This window comes from Mixophyes fleayi, chromosome 5 (genome assembly GCF_038048845.1).
Source record: "Mixophyes fleayi isolate aMixFle1 chromosome 5, aMixFle1.hap1, whole genome shotgun sequence".
Classification (NCBI taxonomy): Eukaryota; Metazoa; Chordata; class Amphibia; order Anura; family Limnodynastidae; genus Mixophyes; species Mixophyes fleayi.
This window is the reverse complement of record NC_134406.1, coordinates 165,190,485-165,217,473: the sequence shown is the minus strand read 5'-3', so window position 1 is coordinate 165,217,473 and position 26,989 is coordinate 165,190,485. Positions and strand designations below refer to the sequence as shown.

The following is a 26,989-nucleotide window of genomic DNA, read 5'->3' as shown; positions in this document are numbered from 1 at the left end:
ACCATTATACTAACAGCTGCAACAATACTGCAACATGTACCATTTAAGTGTCAAGTTGCACCTAAGAGAGCAGTACCTAGCAATTGAAATGTATCTATTAAAGATTGAGTTCAAGAGATTATGCTGAACTTTTGATAGGAGGTTTGAATATACTCCTGAGCTCTTTCCACTATTTCTCATATGTTTTTAATATGTCTCTTTTAAAGATTTTAATTAATATCAATAAATTTATTTATGTCTGCTTATTATTTCAGATCTAATACTGAGGACAAAAATGATAGGCTCCAAGGTAATACCTTTATTTTGGTTATTTGCCCAGTAGGGTTAGTAACATAAGCCAGACATACAAGTTGTGCCTTCCATAGGTAGTATATTTTTTCTTTTTCTTTCTTTTTGTCTATGCCCATCAGCCTCTCAAACATGCCCCTCAAGAAAGTATGTTGTGATTCAACTGCATCCTCTTTCATATACCAGTCCACTGCCGTACGGTTCTTGGATTCTCCATTACCTAATTTAGCAAATGCTCTACCTGGTGCTCCTACTGCTTACAGGTGTTCTGTGATTTATAATTCTTATTTCCCTGTACTTGTACAGAAATTATTTGCGTGCTGATGTTAAGTAATTTTGTTTACCACAATTGTGCATGATTGCAATTGTTCATTCAATCATTAAAAACAAACAAACAAACAAACAAACAAAAAAACGCCGTTAAATAAATGCACAACGACTTGCATTTTTGAGTATTGCCACTGGGTGGCGACATCAGATGTGCCACACACTAAACACTGCACAGAGCCCTCTTGACTACAGAAAGTGAATGTAAACAGGAAGAGCAGCTCAGGGAGGAGGCGCCTGAACAGGGACACAGCTCTGGAAGAGGTGCATGCTGTCACATACACCAATCGTGGGTTGTCAGCGAGCTGCCATTTCTGTCTCCAGTGACCTCTTGTTCGAGAAGCTTTCAAGTAGACTCTAACTTGATTTCAGCCCTGCTGTTCACAAGTAGCTTTGCGCACTGTGGCTGATTCTGTTGCTTCTATCCTGTTACCTTTAATATGAATCACTTGTTTACATCTTTAATCTGTCACCATCATGTGCCTGTCCTCTGAATGAACCATATTTATGTTTTCTATGCTTTATTTTTAAGTTCATAATTGTTCGGGGTCAACCTTGCTGAACCCTTGTTTTACATCCACATGCCTGTGTCTGTCTATGTATACCTGTAGTCTGGGTATCTCAGCCATTTAGTAGGTGCAGCTCCTTCCTACAGTACCTGGTGGCTTGCCTGCTAACAAGCCCCAGAGTGCCCTCAATCATAAGACTGAGCACCCCATTTCCTCTCCCTGTGTCCCCTCATCTCTTCAGGCTGGACACCCTTACTCAGTCGGTCATGCTGCTGCTGGCCGCTGCCTCCATAGTGGCATTTGTGCTGCTCCTGTACATGGTGTCCCCGCTGATCAGTCCCAAACCCCTCAAGCTGGCTGGTGCCCATGTAGTGGTGAGTCCTGTATTTGCTTTGGTTACCACTTTATGTGTGAGAATGTCTTTATATCTGATATTGTACTTTACCCCATCAGTGTGATAGTATAACTGCATAAACTTATTAATCTGTGAAATTTGAGACCTAAATTATTCATATGTCAGGGACAGTGTGCAAAACTGGCATATTATTTGTTGTGTTCACTTTGTCTATGGTGTTAAACTAATTTATGACCTCAAAAGACATGATTACTGTACTTGCATCATTTGACAATTTATTTAGTCCGATTTTTAATCATGTTGGATACAAAGCAAAATGTATACAGGTACTCCTCACTTAACAACCTACCCATTTAATGACCACTCGGAGTTACGACCAGGTTCTCCCTGGGTCCTCATTGTTATAATTGCTGCTGTTTGTAGAGCTTTACTGTACACATGTTTATTTTCTGTTATGCAGTGTTATGTAATGTAAACTAACAAAATACAGTTTTCTTTAGTCTATTTCTTCATTCAGAATCAATAAAAAATGATTACAATACATGTAGGAGCATATAACAGTACTGTACTCACTTAGCGACCAATTCGCTTAACGACCTAGTCGTAGGAACGGAACTCGGTCGTTAAGTGAGGAGTACCTGTATTACATTGTATATTTGTAGCTGCTCCGCTGCAGTAACAGGACAAGAACTGTCAATTTTATCACGTGGTTAAGTTTTACTTGAGTCACTGTGCAGAGAAGTCCTGCCAGGTTCCTGTAATGCTTCTACTCTTTCAAATGTGGTGGCTGGGAACAATTTGTAAATAACATAGAAACTGTTGTTTCATGGGCATTACCAATGTATAAGTGAATTGGATCCATTAATACCTTGGTGCCTAAAGCAATTACCTCAGATTCCTTGTCCTTAAGTCAGCCTTCTCTTTGAATTTACTTTACCTTTTAACAATTTCTGTGAGCTGGTCACCCTGTAACATTTGCCTGGTGACAATATCTGAAAACCTTGAAGATAATTTATACATATTGGCATATAACTGATCCATTTAAAAAATAAAAAGGTGTGTGTATGTATCTTATTTGTACATATACTACATGGCCAACAGTTCTTGTGCTGACGTTGCTTCCAGGGGCAGGTTGAAACGCTGAAGTCCGTGTTACAACCGAGGACAGATGTTTGGGTATTTTTTATGCATTACATGCTTCAGAACTCGATGGTCTTGTTCTGTGAACTTGTGTGGCCCACCGCTTGGCTGCTGAGCATTTGTTGCTCCAAGACGTTTCCATTCATTATAATATAATGTGTGTGTCAAATCCCCATTTAACTTTTTTTGTAGGGCAGAAAGTAATTGGGGGGGGAAAAGTATATTAAAAATGCATGAAACTGTAAAATGAGGTCTAAAAATATCCCAACAGTCAAGTAAAATAATGGGGGGGGGGGGGGACACAAGGTATTTTACATTTGACCACTCAGTAGTATTCTGATCACATGGCTTGCTTTGGTATTTAAAATGCCTACACATCCATAATAGACATCTGTACAGTAATTAACCTTTCTCTCAACATTCCAGTCCTGTATACTGTACAGTATTTTGTAACGTATGTGTTACTAAAACTCAAATTACTGTACTTAACGCATGCATTAGTGTACAAAAACTACCCTGTTCCTTGGTATTTTTGTAGTGTAAAATCAGAGAAATGGGCTCTATTGAAATGCTTTAGGGAATGGGAGGACCATTGGAAAAAGTTCAGCAAAGTGTACACTTAGGCAATGTATAATGGGGATTTAACTGTATTTTTATTTTTAATTAGGTGACTGGTGGGTCCAGCGGCATTGGAAAATGTGTTGCTATTGAGTGCGTCAGACACGGTGCGTTCATTACTTTGGTAGCTCGTGATGAGGTAAGAATTTTAGAAGAGCGTTTGAATTAAAATTGTTCTAAAGGGACCAACTCTAGGTCACCAGAATTGCAGTGAGGTCTCTTCTCCAAGCTCACACGGCAATGGTTGGCAGTGCTCAGTGGCACTTCAACATGCATTGTCATTTGTTTCTCACTCCACTTGACTGTTTGAGTTCTACTGCAAACACAGCTAAAGCACACCCAGTGACACAGCTCCAGACAGTGGTGTCAGAGGCAGGGATTATATTCTGAATATGGGGAGAGGAGCCATTACATACAGCGCAATGCTGGAGCAGTATACACCGTATCGGCCAACTCATGTCAGCGGTATGCACAGTAGTTACTATTTCTATTATGTTTTATTTGCAGCATCAACATTTTCCTCAGCACAGTAGCATGTACAGAGTGTCTTGTTTATGCACTTAATTCTCTTCCCCAGTGGATTTACAATCTAATTTCCCTACTACAGACACACACAACTCACTAAGGTGAATATAATCAAAAGCCAATTAACCTGCTAGTAGGTCAATGGGCATGAGTAGGAAGCACTGAATCACAAGGAGAAAAGACAAACCCCACACATAGAACTCTCTGCTTGGGGTCAAACCCAGTTGTATATGCTTCTGGTTTATGCCAGGGACACAACACAGACTCTTACATCTCAGTTTTGTCTATGTTTGTATTCATTTGTGTTATGTGTAACGAATGCATTCACTATTGGGCATCAATAAAACTCTAATACAGCAGCAGAAACAACTTCTGGTATTGTGGTCAAACACAGCCTGACCCCCCCCCCCCCCTCCCTACCCCTTGCCAAGAAAGACAACAACACAAAAGCATGATACATGCCAGAGCGGCGAAGAAAGAACCAATCGGTGTCAGCAGTCTAATTGCACACAGCCAATCACAATGGCAATTCAGTCTTTTTCCCAGACTGCAACCTGTCCGCAATTGCACGTACATGCTCTGGTCAGAATCATGCAAATCTGCACTGCCAGTCTGAGATGTGGGGGTAAAAAAATGTTATTTTAATTAAGTGCCTTAATGAAACCATTCTTATTTGATCGGGTAAGAATTAGGCATTTGTATTTATGAATTTATTTTGAAGTCTTCATATGAAGGAATATTTAGTCCATGCACAGTAAAATCTGTAGCCAGATGAACTTTCATCTAAATTGAACATGAGCTGTAAATACTTACAGTATGTCTGGATTTGAATATATTGTGCAATAGTCTGGGAGAGTTCATGTTCATTTTAGATTCCATCGGTTTCATGATTCTCTAATGAATTGAACTATTTTTAACCATTTCTCTTCATACAAATTCATATGCGGAGCTCTAGTCACAAGTCTACAGTATTTTGTGTGCATGGCCATATAGAATGGATGGGAGAAAAAAACAAGATATATTGCCAAAATATTTTCATATTTAAACTGTGGTGTTTATCTAATATATTAAAATGATACAGAAAATCTATTTTCTGAAATGACTACAATTTCCAGGTCCCACTTCCATTTTTTCCCGACCGCAAGCACTGTCCCCAGCGTATGTCAAGTGCAATCACATTTGACACATAAGTTATCCCCCCTAAGTAGCCCACCCCTTGTAGCTAGGTATCTCCACTTGGGATGCACACGTACCTAATGATTGCCACTGGAGTCCACAGCATTCTCTTAAGTCCTGAAGGCTCTGACAGTACATGGATCAGTTGTCAAAGTTAGCTGTGGAGCAATGGTTGCACCTGAGATGACTGTATTAACTCTCCAATCTGATACTATCTACAATTATTCAGTGCCCCACAGACTTCAGAGCTGGCAGGGCTCAGAAAATGGGGTTAGGGGGGTTGTCGGGTAACTACACATTGAAGTGACAGGTTCTTTCCCTTTCTTGAGCGGAGTGTTTCTTAAATCTGACCGTTCTCTCAGGTTTAATAGAAAGTATAGATTTTTACCAATGAACGTCTATGCCTTTTGGACAAGGCAACCAGATTGACTCAAACTATTATGATGCCACAGTATTCCAAATGATGTTTTTATGCTCATTTACAATAAGAAGACCTGTATTGTTAATGATTTTAACGAATTGTACAAGGGTAGGAAAATAATGTGTGCGTTTATTAATACTGGTTAATATCAAGATGCAGTACCACAGTTATTTCATTAAAGCTACATTGAAACTACATGTCGGTACTTGTTTAAGCCAGTTTTATAAACCCTCTGCTTGCTTTTTTTTTTTTTCCTTCATAGGGATTTAAATTCTATTGGCAAATGACGTTGGATTTCTTAAACCTTGTAAAGCTTTTAATGTGCATGTTATCTATTGTATGCATACCTTTCTAATTTATATTTATGATATCTACTACAATTGTAACAAGTGTTGTGTAGGGAAGGTAATGGTATTTAACACCATAGTGATCATTTTGTTCTGCTGATAGAATAACTCCTCCTTTGTGGCTGAATTTGTGATGTCAAACTTTGCTTTTTTTAAGTAAATTAAACTTATGATGGTTTTCAATAAAAGTAAAACAAATGCAAAGGTTTTCATATTCTTTTAAGTAGGTGTTTACATTGTTTTTCAGTGTATGACAGGAATATTTAAACACATGCTTCTGTTTCATGCAGGGTTACTACAGCCCAGTAAAGTTAACTTTTGATCTTCGTGAAATGGATTAATATGTGCCTAGCTGAACTTCAACCTGTCCTAACAAAAACTACATTTAACTCTTGTCTGTCAGCCAGATATCCACGTTAAATCTAGGTGGATGACAGTCATTCTCTGTATAGTAGAAAATTGTAAGCACTATCTGCGTTCCAATATCTCAAATGTTCTCTACCTAGAAAAAAATAAAGAATAAAAGATTTATACTTGGTTATTGCAGTGTTGTTTTGTGATACCAAATCACTTAAACTTACCCTTGGTCTTCATTCATGATTCCGGAAGTAATATATAAGAACCAAAACAAAACAGTGTAACCTGTGTATACTAAATTACATAAATAAAGTGAAGTATATATTGATTGACAATCTCAATCTTCAGAAATCCTTGTGAAATAGAAGCTTACTAGAGGTTCTTTTCTTACTAGCCTTATAGACGTGCAGGTGAAGAAATAATGTTCACACGTGTTCCCCTCGTGGTCAAACACTTACTAGAATAAATCTTGAACCATGCCCATAATGATTTCTTTTATATAGATAGCTCAACAATCTTGTATTAGAGGTATCTTTCCTCAAAGTTGTTTTTCATATCATACCCTAAAAATAAAATCAGAAGGAAGGATCCTAGCGTGATATTTATTTTATTTTTTCTAAAATATAATTTATTCCAATTTGAAAATATACTCCCATATAAAATAAAATTCCATAGAGATATACATAGGTATACCTACCAGAAAGAGGCATCAAATGAGCATTGTACATGCAGCTTTCAGATGCTAGTGTCCCAGGATTCTACTGCTAGATTAACATGTTGAAGTAACATATGGGTTATCTACCAGCAGAATCCCGGGACACAACATTTGGTATCCCAAAACAACACTGCATTAACTAAGTATAAATCATTATTTATATTTATTCGGAATTTGAGGTAACGCTAGCGCTGAATATCTTCTTAACATATGTTTTAGTTTAGTCATTCACTGTATGTTGACTGGATTGTTTCTAATTGCAGGGCAAACTAGTTCAGGCCAAAAAAGAGATTGAAAAGCATGCAATAAATGACAAACAGGTAAGGCTCTGAAGACATAACTGTGTGTGTGTGCGTGTGTGTGTGTTCAGTTAATTTAGGGCTCATTCATGCATTTCAGTTTCTATACCTGATGACCCTATTTTTAATGTCATTAATGAAAGTGAGCGATACTGTTTCTGTTGTGCAGTCAAACTGTAGATTGCATATATAGCATACCCTGCCAACATTAACCGTATTTCTGTGGACATAGTACTTCACTGTGTTTTTTCATAGTAATTTCAAAGCTGACTTAACATGGATTCATTTTAATAATAATGACCATTTTACAGGAGGGTTTTTGCTAACTTTGCTCATACCATGTTCTAGTGGGAACTTGTGGGGAGCAAACTGCTCCAAAATTCGGGCAGGCATTGGTAACATTAATCCTGGTGCATGCATGCATTTGCTGTTCACACGGGCAACAGTGTAACCCCGAAGGTCAGACCAAATGCACTATTTTCTGTATTTTTACCCATGATATAAAGCTCTGCTTTTACCAGTGGGTTGCACAGGCACCATCATCAGTCATCCCAGTGCTTGCACAATTTTAGGATGAACCCTAAAAATTTCTAAATGCTCTATTGAGTTTTACTGCATGTTGAGGTCGTGAATTGAGACAGCACAGACACAAGTGTAAATGGATATTACAGTGGAACTGTTGTCTACACACAATGGAGACAGTCATTTTATGGGCTAAATTAATATTTCTAAGAGTGTATCCTTTCAATACTAGTAATTAAGAATATGATTGGCCACATTAATGTTAGTCAGACAGTCAGTTAAGCTCACATAATAGATGCCTCCACTCTGTGTAGGTGCGGGTCCTAGATAAGCAGGGGGTGAATAGTCCTTTTCATGACATTCATGGACTAAGATTCTAGTGGTTGTTGCCTTATGTATTATTATTTTTTTTTCTAAATTCTGTAACAGGTCATTTTACCAGCTAGTAAGGTAGTGGGAACACCTTGGGCCTGAGTCATTAAGGAAAGTAAGGCAGGAAAAAGGAGTAAATGTTCTCCGGGACAAACCATGTTACAATGGAAGGGATGCAAATTACTTTATTATTTTGCACATAAGATAAATACTGGCTGTTTTTTCATCTAGCAGACAAATACTTGATAGATTTATTTTTATACTGAAATTTAAAGTTAATCTAGTACATTCCCTATCCCAAATATAAATCTGTCCCCACATTTTAAATTTACCTCCCCCTCCAATGCAACATGGTTTTGCCCAGATTCAAAGTTACTCCTTTTTTATGCTTTGCTCTCCTTAATGACTCAGGCCCCTTGTATTTATGTTATACGTAACCACTACTAAAATGTATGTAGACCCAGAGAAGTCTTCCACTAATTAGAGAATCAAGCTGGGGATCTTCACCAACAGGAAATGTCTTACAGTTTTGGAAAGTCTCCTGTTCATAAGACTTTATCTCTACATTGACCACTTTTTCCTTTACTTTGTTTTGTGGTGGGGTTTGGATGGAGATGCATTGCTGGTAGCAGCAAACATTTTCTTTTGCTGTCCCTCAGACTCAGTACACCCAGTAAGCCTGGAAAAAAAAGTCTGTAGATGTAGCTTAACCCAGCAGACACGTGAGACAACTAGGCTGCAGTTTATTAACTTAGTGAAGCAGAATATTTTATGCTCATTTCAATGCATTTTGTAATGTGTTTAATGCCATACTAAAAGCTAATTTTCCTTCCTCTTGCTAGGTAGTGTTGTGTATCTCTGTAGATATCTCCAAAGATTATAGACAAGTCGAAAGTGTCATAAAACAGGTGAGATACAGGTTACTAGATACAGTTAATTTGGTAAGTGGCATTTGTATGAATCTGTATTACTAATCAGCATTTACTTTAGTGGTTTTCTAGCAATAGCCATAGCATAGGAACAATACTAAAATATGCCTGTTGCCTTCACACAGTGAAAACGGCAATTATGTGGCGTGTAAAACTATTTTATTATCCTTTTTATCACAGCAATATGTTACACAGCACTTTGCAGGCAAATGTTTAATCATTCAGATCAGTCCCTGCCCCAGTTACAGTCTGAACTATGTCCCACACAAACACTAGGGTGTGTTTCATCTGAAGTAACCTACCAGTATGTTTTGGACTGTAGGGAAAAAGCCAAGCATCTGGCAGAATCCCACAAACTCTGAGAGGCATACAGACACCACTGAAGCACTCAATAACTAATATTCAGCCACAACATTAAAACTACTGACAAGTCAAGTGAATAATATTGATCTATCTTGTTAATATGGCACCGGTCAAGCGGTGGGATATATTAGGCAGCAAGTGAACAGTCAGTTCTTGAAGTTGATGTGTTGGAAATAGCAAAAATAGGCAAGCATAAGAATCTGAGTGACTTTGAAAAGGGCCAAATTGTAATGGCTAGATGACTGGGTCCGAGCATCTACAAAACAGCAGGTCTTGTGGGGTATTCCCGATATGCAGTGGTTACAATAAGTGGTCCAAAGAAGGACAACAGGCGACAGGGTCATGGGTGCCCAAGACTCGTTGATGTGTGTGAGAAGTGAAGACTAGCCTGCCTGGTCCAATCCCACAGAACAGCTACTGTAGCACAAATTACTGAAAAAGTTAATGCTGGCTATGATAGATAGGTGTTCGAGCACACAGTGCATCGCAGCTTGCTGCGTAGCCACAGACCAGGCAGAGTGCCCATGCTGACCCCTGTCCAACACCGAAAGTTTCTGCAATGGGCACGTGAGCACCAGAACTGGGATGTGGAGTAATGGAAGAAGATGATCTGGTCTGATGTATCACGTTTTCTTTTACATTATGTGGATGGCTGGGTGCATGTGTGTCATTTACCTGGGGAAGAGATGGCATCAGGATGCAATATGGGAAGAAGACAAGTCGGGGGAGGCTGACATTCATGTGGATGTTACCTTGACAAGTACCACCTACCTGAACATTGTTGTAGACCAAGTATGCTCCTTCATGGGAATGGTATTCCCTATTGACAGTGGCCTCATTCAGCAGGATAATGAGCCCTGCAAAAATTGTACATGACATGACAAAGCGTTTAAGGTGTTGCCTTGGCCTCCAAATTCCCCAGATATCAATCTGAACGAGCATCTGTGGAATGTGCTGGAAAAACAACAATTTCAAGCCATGGAGGCCCCACCTCGCAAGTTACAGGATTTAAAGGATCTGTTGCTAACATCTTGGTGCCAGATACCACAGGACATCTTCAGAGGTCTTGTGAAGTCCAAGTCTCGACGAGTCAGAGCTGTTTTGGCAGCACGAGGGGGACGTACACAATATTAGGCAGGTGGTTTTAATGTTGTGGCTGATTGGTGTATATAGGTAGTGTTCTCGTGGTTATAGTTTCAAAACACAAATAGCTTTCTACTATTGCTGTGTTTGCATCATATGAGCTTTAGATACATCTGCATTGTAAGCCAATTCCAATTTTCTTTTCTTCAAAACAAAACCGTATTTATTGGAAATATTGGTATGGTACATGATGCTTTAACAACATAAAGAATAGCAAGATATACTAAAACAAGTGTTTAATTTGTTTAAATTTGCACATCACATATGCTAAATTATGGCTATAATTTATATAATCCATCATGTTGATTAGCCAGTCCAGGCTTAACAATAGTCCACCAGATTTATCATATTCTGTCAAATAAAAAGAACATGACAATGTGTTGTGTGTGCCTTTTTGAACATATGTACAAGCATAGGTTTAAATCTGATAAATATATTTAATATATAATAATTTTTACACTGTCATCTTCCAGTTTGAGGTGAATTTGAAATGTAATCCATCAGATTCTAACTATCATTTTCTATTACAATAAAGCAAATAAAAGCAAATGTCTTGTTAGTATGGGTTCAGAGACCTTTATGCACTAATCTTCATACATATTCTCTCATATGCCAATAAAGCAGCAATGTAATTGCTTCTCTAATTTGTGCATTATTAGAAAAACATTCTATCTTCTTGCTACCTCTGAATTTCATCATTTGCAAGTTCATGTTTTTGTTTGTCTTTGAAATTATACAGTTCTTTTTTTATATAAATTAAAGCATTTGACCTGATTACATTATCCATTCCTTTACATCTCAGGTTTGGAATTTTTTATGAATGTAATAATTATGCCTTTGTGTCTCAGTAAAAGATTTTCATTTTGTGCCAAATCCTATGGCTCTTTATAAAGCCCAGCCTATACCTTGTCCAAAATGGATCATTTGTTATTAAAGGCATTTAAAACCAAATATGCTAATTTTCTAGCTAAGTAACTTACCATTCTTTCAAAGGCACCTGGTATTTTGGCAGTATTGAAGAGAGAGGTTATGATGAATATTGTGTTTATGTTCTTCTTCTAAAATGAGTGTACGATATCTCGACAGAAATATGAAATGCTGAACTAATTTATATCTAATTGTATTTTAGGCTCAGGAAAAGCTTGGCCCAGTTGACATGTTGGTAAATTGTGCTGGGATGTCAATTCCAGGAAAATTTGAAGAGATAGAAATAGAACATTTTGCAGTAAGTTTTATCTTCTTAAATATTGTCTTTAGAACCATTTTTCCATAAATGTTCAGCAAGCCCTAATCACACAACCGCTTCTCTGCAGATGTCCTCCTTTTGGGACAGATTTTTTTTCTCATTTAACCTTTTCATGACAGAAGTGTTTTATATCTTTGTGATGAGACTACATTAAAATATTATGAGACGCTTACAGATGGTGAACAAAATAAGAAAAAATTTATGGACTTCAACAAAATTTATTGATCTAGTGTTGAACTGCCACTTGCCTTTAATATAGCCTGTATTCCATGCAGAAGAGACTCTAATAAATCCCAAGGGGAATGTTGTTCCATTCACTGTTTCATAAACATAATGACCATAAAGAACTTCCTCATCTGCTGTACCACTTTGCAAATCCCTACGCTGGTTCCCCGTTCTCTCCAGAATCCGATTTAAAATACCCTCAATAACAAAGCCCTTGACAATACCACCCTTCATACACCTCAAACCTCATCTAAAATACTTTCCCTCATATCTTAGATCAGCCTCATGCTTCGCCTCTTCCCTGATAAACCCTTCTCACTCCCGCCAACAAGACTTTTCTGCTATCCATCTATGGAATTCCCTAGAATGGCCGCTCTTCCCCAGTCTTCAACTCTTTAAACCAAGGGTCAGGGAACTTTTTTACCTTTTACCCCCAAATATATTTAGATACGACGACGTTACCCCTTGATTTGAAAGGAAGGAAATCATATATTAATTATTGGAATTCAAAATTTCATTGAAAGCTTCAACTTCAAAACTTCAGGTTTTGGAGAAATGATGTTGCTTCAATTTTATTGTGAGAGCATCAATATTGGGGCATTTTGATGTCAGAACAATTTGGATACAATTTTCAGCGTCCAATCGATTTCTCTGCTTTGTTTTTATGTTCGTTAGAGTGGAAAATCCTTGTTCGCAAAGGTAGGTTGTTGCAAAAGGCAGCAACTTTTTGACTGCCTCCTCGTGCAATTTTGAATGCCTTTGCAGCTGTTGACATCCAAAAATATGACAGATCTGCTTTGTTTGCAAATGCAATACGTGCTTCATTATTGCATCGAAGCTCATGAAGTGCCTCTGTCAACCCTGGAGGCTCTTCTGGTACAACAGCAATTTCACATTTTAAAGGGGTCTACAATCTAACTGACAGCATGTGAATCTGCAGCATTACCCCCAGGAATTTCATTTTTACCCCATTTGGGGTAATTTACCCCTGTTCCCTGACCACTGCTTTGTACCAGTGGCAGTATTTAGAGGGTTTACCCTCGCAACTATCCCAATCTCCTCTTGTTTCAGCTGTGTCCTTTTCTCACTAAACTGTAAGCCCATAGTTTTCATCTCTGCATTTATTTTGTTTGCTTTCTATGTCCCTGTTTTATGTATGCCCAGTTTTTCCCACTATCCGATGCTGCAGAGCACTTTGGCACCTTACAAATCAATGATCATAATAATGGTTCAATTGTATTCAAATCTGTTAAATGAGCTAGCCACAGGAGATGTTCAATTTAGTTTTCATACTCAAGACTGAACACTGACTGTGTGGGTTATATTGAAAAATGTAATCTGGTCACCTAAAATGTCAAAATGGTCACTAGCTTTAATTCCACCATACTTGGTGATAATAAGACCTAATGAATGCTATAAATGCTGCCTACACAATTACAGGTTCTCGTCTGTGTTTATCGGACTGTATTAGGACTCAAGACTGTAATCTTTTTTTGGGCCTCTTCCAAACATAAACTGCCAGATGTTCTGGAAACGGATGTATGATTTATCTGGCAATACAATAATTTTTCATTCATCAGATGTCCAATTCTGGTGGTCACTACAAAAGCTTTATCACTTTTTTTAGCAAAAGCAGCTCTATCATAGATTTTGGGGTATTTGACGCTCTTGTCAAACGGTGTTGATGGCAATGGTACCGTTCATCATCATCATCATTTATTTATATCGCGCCACTGATTCCGCAGCGCTGTACAGAGAACTCATTCACATCAGTCCCTGCCCCATTGGAGCTTACAGTCCTAATTCTCTAACACACACACAGACTAGGGTCAATTGTTAGATAATGTTCTGCAGTTACCTGAAATGCGTTCGTTTTTAAACGGGTTATTTTTATGTTGTAATAAGTCACAAACAATTCAGTACTACTAATACACCTGTATATTGCCCATGTTTTAGCCTGTACGGGTAAAGGCTTTTTTGGAACCATATAGAAATAAGTATCTTTTTGTTATATATTTATTGGCTATCTCTCGCTAGTACAGGGATACAAAATATGTGTACATCATGCAAAGTTTGATTATAGTTATCGTGAACATAAACTGAAATCTATATTTTTACATTTGCCGCTCACTCTCAGGGGTACACCTGATGTTACGGACTGACATTCTATGATCTCCATTTATAAATAAAAGGTTGCAAACGTCAACCATAAAGAATCAACTTTTACAACTCTCAGCTCTTCACGAAACCCCCCTGCTAGTAGTATTATTATTATTATTATTATTATTATTATTATTAATAATAATAGATATTTTATTTTGCATATCAAATAAAATTCTGCATCAGCTGGCACACACTTCTTCTGCTAATTACCCTTTGTACACCCAATTGCTTTCTCCGTGTGTCTAGGAAGTAATCTCCTAAGATTCTTACTTTCATGTGATATATCATCATCTGTTTGTTTATATAGCACCACTTATTCCTTTGCGCTGTACAGAGAACTCATTCACATCAGTCCCTGCCTCATTGGATCTTACAATTTAAATCCCCTAACATATACACACACACACACAAACACACCAATTAACCTACTAGTATGTTTTTGAAGTGTGGGAGGAAACCGGAGCACCCGGATGAAAACCACACAAACACGGGAGAACATACAAACTCCACACAGATAAGGCCATGGTCAGGAATCAAACTTATGACCCCAGTGCTGTGAGGCAGAAGTACTAACCACTAAGCCACCGTGCTGCCCATTTTGATTGTCGGGAAGCTCTGACACGATCTTGTAAGACTCCGATCTTATATCTCACAACATCCTAAGAGTTAGAGCATCATAGCTGTCCAATATAGTATTGCAGGTTAATACATGCTGTAAAAAAAAGTCTACAGAAAATAGTGTTTAAAACAGGCACACAAACACTATCTGTCTTGAATAAAATTCATGTAACTAGAATTTAAGAGTTATTCCCAGTAAAACTGATGCAACACATCCATGCAAAGAATGGTGGGACAGCCTGAGGTGTAATTTTGGCACAGACATCTGGTGGTGAAAAGGGTTAAAAGACAAATTACCGTTTTGCAGCGTGCGTTTGTTTTATGTGCAATAACCCTGAACTTAAAGGGTTAAAAGTAGTGAAATCTTGTTCAGTATTTCATTGTACCCCAGTACTAGATTGTTCATCAGTAGTTGTCTCTCATTCACATTTCCTTTTGTAGAAACTCATGGAGGTGAATTATCTGGGCAGCGTTTACCCCAGTCGCGCAGTAATTTCAACCATGAAGGAGAGGCGGATGGGAAGAATTGTATTTGTCTCTTCACAGGCAGGACAGGTGGGATTATTTGGTTACACTGCTTATTCTCCAACAAAGTTTGCTCTCAGAGGACTGGCAGAAGCTCTACAAATGGAGGTATAATAAATGCAGTCGGACACATTATTAACTTGTGTTGTTTTTTTGTTGTTTTTTTTGGACAAAATGATGCAGCGCTTTTCGGAGTATATTTTATCATTCACATTAGTCCCTGCCCCAGTGGAGTTTATAATCTATATTTCCCACCACATGAACACACACTAAATATAATTTTGTCTGAAGCCAGTTCAACTACCAGTAAGCTTTTGGAGTGTGAGAGGAAATTGAAGCACCTCAGTCCACTCAAACACATTGCAAATATACAGACTCCACACAGAAAGTACCCTGTTTGGAAACAAACGCATGGTCCCAGCACTGTGACACATAAGATAGCTACTTTATAGTGAACATGGCAAAAACTTCAATAACTGATTTTATATATCAGTTATATATTACATGGCCTTTAGGGACTTTAAGGCGTTTTAAACTATGTCCTGCCAATTAGCTACCCCACTTCCATGTAGTCCTTCTGTGGAGTCCACCTCCTACCCTCTTTTGGTGTCCTGTTACCTGGATTTGGCCTAGCTTAATTTATGCCATCTGAATGGGAAGTTTGAGTTCCTAGCTATGTATGTATGTCCTGTAAGTCCCATGTAATTGGACAGAAGCTGCCACATACAAGTCTACTTAATCTAATAATGCTGTCCACTTCCTGCTCTCTGCATGCGTTGGACCAGCAGCCAATTACTGGTGGAAGTTCTGGGGGACCCCAGCAGAAGGACTACGATTGAGTGGTCAAAGCCCCTACTTTGAAATGTATAGTCCAGTCTAACTGACATTTCTATAGACTTCCCTCCAGAGTGCTTTTTTTTTTTTTGTTTTTTTGGGGGTTTTTTGTCAACTGGGAACATCCTTGTATGGGAATATTACATCTAGAAAGCCTGACATATTGTGCTGTCATTGTGCTGTCAGCATATAGTGCTGTCAGCAGGTTATCAAGCAAGCTTTTAAAATGCAGCTCTTCTCTACCTTCTTTACCTTATTGTCTCGCCTGCAGTCTTTGCTTGGAAAAACAAACTTGTAATTTGGGTATGTGCTGGAAGGGATTGTGCGTTGATTGGGTACAGCGCCACTATTTAGTTATACATGCCAGTAAAGTTGCACAGAAATTAGAAGGGGAAAAAACATTTACTTTGAAACATAACTTGTTGAATTTATTGTTGCATTGAATAGAATCCCCTCAAAATTGTTTTTAATATTTTCTAAAGAAGTGTGTTACATTGCCTCCACTACCAATAATACATATTTCAATTGTGTATCCAGGTAAAGCCATATAATGTTTATGTGACTGTTGCCTATCCTCCTGATACCGACACACCCGGTTTTGCTGAGGAGAACAAATCAAAGGTATGGTTTGTATATATCTCTCCTTGTTCCACTAAGTCCATGGATTGAAACAAATTAAGTCATATTGACACTGTCACCTTCTCATATCAAATATTTAAGTGAATGCAGCTCTTGCTCAGCAATGTCAGCACTTGTCATATTGTAATTATCATATCTACCTATAAACTCAGCTACAGGACACTGTCTTCATAATTAAGAAATAATCGTGTAGCAATTATCGTGATTTAATTATAACTTCCATGATAGACATCAGTACAGAATGTTAAAAGACCACATAGGATTTGCACTTGTGTGGCAATTTAATTTTGTAAATATTTCTTGCCTACAATACTTTTACTAGAGTCATCTGGTTCAATAGATTGTGCTGGGGGTTTTTTTTATTTTATTTTTATTTTTTTAAATATTGGTGCAACAAAATAAGTTACAAATTATTAGAGGTAGACTTTTGTTGTGCTGTGTATTAATATGCATTAGGGAATCTGAGTATGCAAATATTTCCTTAGTGTCAGTTGCTCTAAAGGTCCCTCCTTTCATGGGGGTGTAGGGGTGATTTTTCCCATCCCTTAGGGCAGGGGTAGGCAACCTGCGGCTCTCCAGGTGTTGTGAAATTACAAATCCCAGCATGCCTTGCCACCTATTTGCTGGTCATCTATTGGCAAAGCATGCTGGGACTTGTAGTTTCACAACACCTGGAGAGCCGCAGGTTGCCTAACCCTGCCTTAGGGTATGCTCGGGCCCAAACATTTGACGTAGAAAGATTTCTGGGACTGTTTCAGGCGTTGTTGCTATTAGAGATGGTGATCTCTTCCCTGTCACTCACTTGCTGTTAGATTTCCTCTGTGCGCTTGCACATTTTTGTATGTTCGCCCTGACTTTTTCATATTGACTTTAATACCTTCTTTCTTGCCCATAAGGGCATTGTGGCATCTAATAATGACCTGCAGATCTGGACAGGGATTGCTTACGGCCTATCCAACATGGATGTTGGATTTTACGTCCAACATTGCTATGCGTCAGTACTTTCATTGAGGTCTGTTTCTGTTAGATTGTACCTGTTCCTATGATTGCGAAGCACTGTTCTTCTATATTTATGAAATGAAACTGAAACAAAAAAAAAAAAATGCTCTTATTTTAAAGTTCTGTGAAGTTTGTCTGTTTTTTAAATGTGAAAATTATAAAAATATATACTAACTAGCATCATCCTCAGATTGGAGCTCTATATTATGAGAGTAAGAAATATTTTTATAAAAACCAATATGTTTTACTGTGGTTGCCTAGGAATGAAACAAATATGTAAAGACATAAAAAAAAAACCTGATTTTGATATAAACTGCTGCTAGCAGATTTTATGAAATGATCCCATGTGATGCATATTGATGCAAGGTACTTAACATTGTGTGTAATCTTGCATCTAATCATGCTAAATATTATCTTGTGTAAAGAGCCATAATACATGCCAAGCGAGCTCTCTCCACTTGCCTCTTACTGACAGGACTTAAACATTTGTATTGTTGGCTGCCAATATTATAGTTGTGGGTTGATTATTTGTGGAGCTTTTTTATTTATTACAATGAGTCTTATGACGGGCACTTCATCTTTGAATGCATTCATCTGTACACACACATTGTTTATAGATCCCACTCTTATTCTTTTATGAAGAGTCTTACAATGCCCTGTATGTGTTTATTTACAAGCCTTTAGAAACCAAGCTGATTTCAGAGTCCTCAAGCCTTTGCCAAGCCGACCAAGTTGCCAAAGTGATTGTTAAAGATGCTGTAGTAAGTATGCGACAAGCTCTCTGTATTCTATGACCTTTACTGTTTTGATTGTTCTTATACAATACATACTATACAGTTTTATTTGTCACTTATCGCTTTGTAGCCACAATTCATTTTGGGTAATCTAGATATGGGGGGGAACAAGACTGTATAGAACCAACTATATAGAATTCAAATTCCATCTGCAATTTTGAGTGTATGCACTCTACATATAATTAGTTAAGAAGTTGAAGTAGTAACCTAAATATTCAAAGGCAAATAGAATGTTGCGTAGAAGACTTTATAAAAATAATCAGCATTGTCCAACACACGGATACTGAGGAAGAAAAACTGTGAGCTAAGAAAACCAACTGTCCTGAAATGACAAGAATGTTTCATACAGAAAGCACAAGACCTGAAGATAACCCCACCATCTGACTATCTTATCTGATGTACCCAACATGGCCCTATACTGCCAAGATGAGGAAAGCGTAGGTTTTACATGCTGATACCATGCAAACTGTCTTCTGAGGTCTATACTTTAAAGCCTGACTAAGATTTAGGTTGAAACTAATTTCAACAAAAAAATGACAACTTATTCACAGAAAACTCTGTTCTAAAATTATAACATAGATGACTTTTACTTAAAAACCTTTTTTTACGAGCAAAAACTCATCCCACTAGTATTTCTAGAGCTCACTTGTGGGTTTTCTGAAATGTTTTATCTGTGGAACAATGTAGCATTCCAAAGGAAAACTCTTCAGCACAAAGCCAAGTGATACAGTAACACTTGAAACAATGGTTTCTAGTGTCGGACACATTTGCATGCATTAAAAATGCATTTAAAAAATGTCAGGGCGTTTTGAGGTTTAATATACAAAATCCCGCAAAGTATTCAAATGTGACTGATCAGTGTAGACACATACAAAATGGTTAGTGTTTATTTTTAGAAGTGTTTACGTAATTGACCACACGACGGCTACTTTTACCTGTGAAATTGATGTAACTGTTTTCACCACTTCTAATCCACACGTTTATTCTTAATAATGCCTTGTGTGCTACAATCATTTTATTTTTTATAACTTCCTTTTTGCAGCAAGGTAATTTCAACAGTTCAGTTGGCTCTGATGGTTATATGCTATCATCATTAACATGTGGGATGTCACCTGTCACCACGATCACAGAGGGGCTTCAACAAGTAAGAAACAACTTAACTTTTCCTTTCCAATAACTAAATCCCCAAGCCAATCCCCCTCTACAAATATTAGGATTTTGCATATATTTTGTTTAGTTTGTGTTGCTTGATATTCGTATAGTGACCTGTACTGTGCAAAGTAAACTGCTGCTCCCCCTCAAATGTTACCATCGTACTCTGAATACCTATGCACTGTGGTGGAAATCCTGATGCAAATTGAGTTGCATGGCTGGGCCATAGCTTATTTTGCACTGTGCAGTGATTGTTTTGCACTTTGTAAATGACCCCCAAGGTGAACATTTGCTGGTGTGCAATAAATAATCACCCATGATTACAGCTTCCTCTCCCAATGATTCTAGTGAATATCAATTTTTCTCTGAGTCATTAATCAGACTTTCATTCTAGGTCGTCACAATGGGACTGTTTCGCACAATTGCATTATTCTACCTTGGCAGTTTTGACAGCATTGTCCGCCGCTGCATGATGCAGAGGGAGAACTGTGAGAAGGCCAATAAAACAGACTGAGTCTGGAAATGCCAAGAACTTTATTCAACTGCTTGCTGCTAGAGAGCACATGACCTGAAGATAATCCAACCATAAGACTAGTTTATCTAAAATGCCCAACATGGCACTACACATCTGCAAAGATAAGGAAAGCGCATGATTATTATGCTGTTCACCAGCAGGATACTATGCAACCTTGAGAGGTTTATATTTTAATTCCTAATTATGATTTGGTTATAAGACACTGGAAATGTTGCATAAGGACACCGACCTGTGTGCTGCTTCATTTAACATTTTGCCCCTCCCGCTCCTCCTTGTGTTCATCCAGTCTTCGAATATCCTTTTTTCTTTCCTGTGATGAAACCCTGGCTGGTCCAACTAACTAATGGAGTAACTGCTCAGGTGTTGAAATCAGTGGAAGCTGCAGATTTCTAAAATTAACCCTGGGCTACTGCTATCAGAATGTGAAAAACCTGAAACTGTACCAAATTGTAGTTTTATGTGAGTTCAGAGTAAGCTGCATATTTCACAGATTTGTGCAGTTTCAGCACTTTTCCAAACAGCGGTTTTGTTCTCTTAAATTGATTCAATTAATGTGAGACTATGCAACAAATTAGTGAAAAGTGATACTTCTGATATTTGTCCTAAAACTAGAACAAAAGAGTCAATGAAAAAGTGTTAGTTGCTTGTACACAGCAGTGTTTGTGGTGTTGTCCTCACCAGGATGAAATGTGCCTTTTCTAATTTGCTGTGAAAATGTTATTGGTCACGTGCAAGAAAAAACCCTTTGTATTAGAGAATATAAGCGATATGTAGCATACTTCCAGTTTGCCAATGGCATTTTGTGATTTCACATGGAAGCAGAGTACACCTGTGTTTTTGAAGTCTGTCATTGTGAAGTAGGACATAAACTATGAGACAAGCTGCATTCTCTCTAGTCTTTTGGTTTCTTTATTTGCAGAGATCACTTTCTCAATTAGTTGCTAAATTACCAATTTAGCAGTCATTCACTGAAGTATTCATATTTAATGTGCAAAAAAAAAAAAAGAAATAGATTGCACACACTGCACTTTTCAGCAAGTGTCTGAATGTTGGTGTATCACGGACACTGAGAAGGTACAGTGTGTACCCAGCACTACAATGTGGTAGTTATAGTTTATTCCATATATGCCTTGAAATGAACTAAACCAGAAAATGTCTTTATTTTATTTTTTTGCATTCATGATGTTAAAAATCAATTTCTGAAGAGGGACTTGGAGAGGAGTTAGGGGACAGGAGGCTCCATTAGATGAGAAATGGAAAGTTTCAAATAGAGGCAATATTGGAATATGTGGGGGCAGTAATCAAGCCACCACTAAATCCATCCTGTTTGAACTAATAGATGGTTAGCGCATCCTTTGAATGCCTAGGAATGACCTATCCAGAATATAGAGGGGATCAAGGAAATTGCAATTAATCACCTGAATCTTCAGCTAGGTTTCCTTTATCTTCGTTGTCTGAATAAAGAACACATAAGAGAGGCAGGCCCAAGAGGTTTCCTAGTTGATAAACAAAGATAAAGCAATTGGGTATAAATCATGAGTATGTGTAAGGTAGTGATTCTTGCTAGGGGAACCAGGTTGCAGTGTATCGTGTCTTAATCACAGTAAATTTGCAGTGTGCTTAATATCAGAGAGCTGGATTGCCCATTGTAGGGTGGTAGGTATTTTGTTTTCAGAGGATGGGTATTGAGCAGCATTTACTAAGTGGTAAAATGGCTAATTTAATGGAAGGGATTCCTCTTTAATACCTGACTGACTTTTGTTTTATGAATATGGCACAGTATGCTTCTGAATCCATGACTTTTATATGCACAGGTTAGGAAGTCTAATTTTAGATTGAACATGTCACTCAAGCACTTCTGAGGATAACTTTTGTGTAAATATTTCAAGTGCATTTTCTTTTTAAAAAGTGAATTGAAACTCCTTTTTTAAAATTGATATATTTCACACCTTGCAACCAGTGGCTAAAATTCTGCAGTCATTGCCCAAAATGCGAGGGGGGGGGGGGGATAACCAACAGATGTATATTGGTTATACTGCCAACACCTCAGCCATTGTCTGTTTCTAACTGACCTGCAGACTATGCTTATGCTACTAGTATTCCAGTTAAGAATCCTCCAAGACTTCAGAACAAACATCCTTTGCTCAGACAGTGATGGTCTAATTTCTCAATTTCAACCTTCATGCTCCTTTCATTAAATTTTTAAGGATTACCACACAAAAACATATGGGGAAAAAAACATATAATTGTGAATAAAAAATATTTTTTAAAAAACACATTCTTCTCCTTTTCCTTGTGGGTTTTTGCAGTTTGACATTCAAATTATATTAATACTGAGGAAAAGAGGGCATTAGTGATTTACGCAAGGATGGGGAATCTAGTTATAGATAGGTTTTGGTCTTATACTGGATTTACTTTGTTGACTGCATGTTTCAATAATATGTTGCTTATAGATCCGATTTGTTCATCACTCAACTCTTATCAGAAATGATGACACAGCTTGTTGTGCAGCCAACTTATTCATTTCCAAATCTGCAGTAGCACGTTCCATTATCTAGGAGGCTGAATGCTAATCTTTCAAATCTGTCATGTTTTGGCTACTCTGTTTTGCACACATCCTAGCCTTAAAGGGGAAGTAAAGCATGTATTTGACACAGCTATATCTATCTGTGTAATTAAGCCAAACGATATACATGGAATAAGAACTGGTGTTTTTATACTTTTATAAATTAGTCCAACATGATCTCTGTAATTTCTATGCAGCAGTTTGCTATTTTAAGAAGGTGTTTCTGTACCTCCCAACTGTCCTGATTTATGTGTGAGAGTCCCGATTGGAGAGGGCTGTCCTGCCGTTCCGATTATCAGGACTTTGTTCCAATTTGTGAACAGTTGGAAGATATGTCCCACTGAGTGATGCCCCTTCAATGCTGTGAGGGAAAAGGCCTGGGGGATGGCTCCCTGCCTCCAAAATACTGGACACACCCAAATGTGACTTGGCATGCCCCCCTCTAGCGTGTCCATGCCCCCTTCTCGTGTGCACTGCTAAGCGACGGCGCACTCTGTCAAGTTTTAAATCATTAATGTTGGGAGGTATGTCCTCTAACTAAGCCGGCAGGTAACTGACAGCTATGCAGAAATGCACTGTGTGGATTCATAGTTTAGAGCCAGTGATGTTAAAATAACTCAGATGACTGCATTCTGGACCTTTTTGGCTTATAAAAGATCCCACCAGGACATGGTCTTAAAAATGTGGTAGACATTGCAACTGTAATGGAGTGGGAAGGCAGTACCTTACTTATTCTTTTATCAGAGATGCAGTTAAATTTCAGGTTAATATTCAGCAATATATTTTAACTTAATGGTCCATATCTAAAATTTAGCATTTGTTTATTGGTCCTTTAAATAGTAACCCCATATCACCTATTCTGACAGCATGAAACCTATTTGCTTTCAAGCGTATTAGACTGATGGCTTTATATGCAGACTTCTAAGCACTTTTTCTTTCAGGTATATTGATTACTGTAGCATTGTAAAGATAAATGCTTTTGCTTATTCATATTCTGTACATTGTTATTTTAGTACATTTAATTTCCAAATGGTTCTATTTAGTGACCTACCTAATTATATGTGGTGTGATAAAGGCAGATGCTTCTCATAATGTAATCCATCCTAGGTCACAGGAGCGAGCATGTTTATAAATATTACCACAGGTTCTTGCTGAATAAAATGTATACCCATCACACATCCCAATTCTACAAATTTGACGAAAATGTTTGCCCTGAATGTATAGGAAATTATCTGCACATTATCGCTACAATTTCCCTCTTCTCTAAACTGTATTAGCCAGGTTTCAGGTATGTTTTTACCCCTTTTGACTGTATTATATTCTATATATTCAATTACTGTAGTGAAGCATTGTGTGTAATTTATTTAAAGAAATAGAGTTTATGAGATTTTCACTAACAAACGCATAAAGAAAAAAAAGCCAAGAAAGTAATATTCTATAAGACAATCTATATTTTAACATATATTGATGTGAATTTAGTTTTTAATGCACATGCAGTATAATTAATATAAATTATGTTCAGTATAAAGCGGGAAATGTGCACATTTTAAAATGCAGAAATATTACTGTACAATATTTTTCCTTTAGGCCTTATCTACATGGGAGATTTTTAGTCTCTGAAATTAATCTCAAGGGATCAATCGTGTAGAAAACTCTGCATGGATTAATTGAAAGGAACAACTTGCCCCACAAAAAGTCCTTCCAGCATGCTTCACTACAAAGGTCAACAGCGCACTTCTTGACAAGAAAATCTCTTGCTGCAGCAATTAATTGGCTGTTTTTTATTCCTATGGAGGCAATGAATCACTGCAGCTAGATTAAGTTATTTAAGTGATTAAGTGTGGAACTGCGTGATATACCACAATGACAACACTTTTCCGCAATTAAAAATCACTGGTGTAACTCCACCCATAAAATACATCTAAAAGGGACATTTTTTGTCTTGACATTATTTGCTTGCAATCAAGCGAATAGCAATGAAGCTTGGTTCATTATTAAATTTTGTGCTCCCACCACTACCTACTCCCCACCTTCTTCATTATTTATTTTTTTGTCCCATGCACTTTATTCTTCTTGCATATAGGAACATTTTTACAATTGCCCATTAGTAGATGTTGTTGCTACCTCCTCCTTACCATCACTCATGTTTGACCATGGATGCAGATAATCTAATCATAATCTATTAGTACATGACATTATATGGCTGCACATGTTCTCATACCAAAGAATGGATAAAAGCTGTGCAGTTAAACTATTTTTTTTTCTTGCTAGTTAAAACAAGCAGCCATTTTGTGAATTGAACCAATGTTAATGAGAATACATGTCTCATTAGCTGCCCTCACTGTGCATTGGCAATTGGTCCCTTTTAAGACGGCATAAGCATTAAATGCTGGATATACAAATACCAAAATGGCTTCAGACAGGTAGAGTAAATCACGGTCAATAACCAGACATATGGTACAAACTTTTTGAGATAATGTCCATAAAATTACAATTTTATTTTTTTCTTATTATTTTTTTTACATTATACCTTGAGTCTGTCCTGCTTTGCTTGTGTGTGCCATACTTTCTGTAACAGAACCATGTTTTGTAATTTTGGATAAACAAAATAAAATACTATTGTCACTTGCCTTATGAGTTTAATTGAGAAACAAAATGGTATGATGTTCCTGCCAGAAACATGACAATCAAAGACCGGACCCCTAATACTTTTAGTGAAGAACTAATACATATGGAACAGCAAAAAAATAAAAAATAAAAATTTCACTAAAGTTCTAAAAAATAAAGCCTTGCTATTATTTTTACCTTATAAATATTTTCTGCAAATTATATATTTTTTTACATCCCTATATTGTAGTGCAAATTGATTTTTTTTATTTTTTTTTCTGCAGTAAACTATAAAAGACAACTTTAAGTGGTTACTAAAACAGGTTATGCTGAAGAGTCTGTACATACATATTGAGGTTCTACATTCATGAGTGTGAGATTAGAAGGCACCATGTTATTTAGTCATACAGTTCATGTAAAAAGTCTACACACCCTTTTTGAAATTGCAGATGATTGTGATATAAAGCTAGAAGTCAATATAAATGTCAGACTTTTTTTTTTTTACCTTTTTAATGTGACCTTGTAACCAACAAAATTCAATAGATAAAAGGGACATATTTTAGGAAAAATATGTGTGCATACCCTTTCTGTAGCTGTGTTCAGTGTTAACTATCACAAAAAAGATAATTAGCATACATCTACCAGCAATTAAATTGATTTATGGCTAACCCCAAATAAAGATCAGCTGTTCCTGTTGGATTTCCTTTCTGTTTTCTTGGTTGCATTCTACAGAGGTAGGCACTGTCCAGAAGGAGCTTTCAAAACTTCTACAGGATTTCATTGGTGAAAGGTGAGGTGGGTAAAAGAACTTCAAAGTCATTACATGTACCATGGAACACTGGCATACTATCATCAATAAATGAAAATGTGGCACAACAGGGCCAAAGTTAGGACATCACCCCAAAGTTGTTGACTGGACAAGGAGAAAAACGCTCATCAGTGAGGCTACCAAGAGGCCCATGGCAACATTAATGGAGTTGCAGTTTCTGGCAGGGACTGGTCACTCCCTGCATGTGGATCTGCCCATGTATAGAGTGGGGTGGCAGGATCTAAACATGCTTTTGGATCGCCTCAGTTCAGCTGGGACAGCTGTTTGTAAAAAAAATAAATAATAATATCCAAGCTTGTCTAAATTTTGCACAAAAACAAACATTCGGTCACCCCAAACCATGTGAGAAAATGTCTCCTGGTCTAAAGAGACCAAAGTTGAACTATTAGGCATCATTCCAAAAGATATGTTGAGACAAAGACAACACAGCTCATCAACCAAAGAAAACCAAGGAGATGGAAAGTGAGATGTGCACAGCTGGCCTATAGCAGGGCAATGATTTCAATGAATTGTAATGCAGCATCCAAGAATCAATTCAAAAGATAGTCCACATCTTAAACAATAACAATCATACTGTAGATTCAGCACTCCCTATTACAACAGAACTATGATGTGTACCCCCTATCAATAATTTCTCTCCTGGATGATTACCAACTTTCTGAGAAAAAGTAAAACAATTTATTGAAAACAACATTGCAACATAAATATTGTATAAACACATCAAATGAATACGTAGGTGTGCCGTCATTGTACCCATAACTAGGGAGAACTTGAGCATGGATGAGATCTACAAATCGCTCATAAGAGGAAATTAACTCAATAGTAATGTCCTTGATTCAAGAGTCTATAGT

The 26,989-nt window shown here is 37.4% G+C and overlaps 1 protein-coding gene across 3 annotated transcripts; it reads left to right on the top strand.

Moving 5' to 3' along the window:
- The first annotated feature begins 818 nt into the window (after positions 1-818).
- KDSR (3-ketodihydrosphingosine reductase) lies at positions 819-25,331 on the top strand. Of its 3 annotated transcripts, none has more exons than XM_075212963.1 (11): positions 819-879; positions 1,366-1,498; positions 3,287-3,376; positions 7,042-7,098; positions 8,814-8,879; positions 11,536-11,631; positions 15,100-15,291; positions 16,555-16,638; positions 18,333-18,416; positions 19,492-19,593; positions 19,996-25,331. In XM_075212963.1, exons 2-11 carry the CDS (start codon positions 1,391-1,393, stop codon positions 20,113-20,115), a joined length of 999 nt encoding a protein of 332 aa, XP_075069064.1. In that variant the 5' UTR covers positions 819-879; positions 1,366-1,390; the 3' UTR covers positions 20,116-25,331. The 3 variants fall into 3 exon arrangements, with proteins under 3 accessions (XP_075069064.1, XP_075069063.1, XP_075069065.1); XM_075212962.1 differs by having other exon boundaries at positions 829-965; XM_075212964.1 differs by lacking the exon at positions 819-879 and adding an exon at positions 886-904.
- The last annotated feature ends 1,658 nt before the right edge of the window (positions 25,332-26,989 follow it).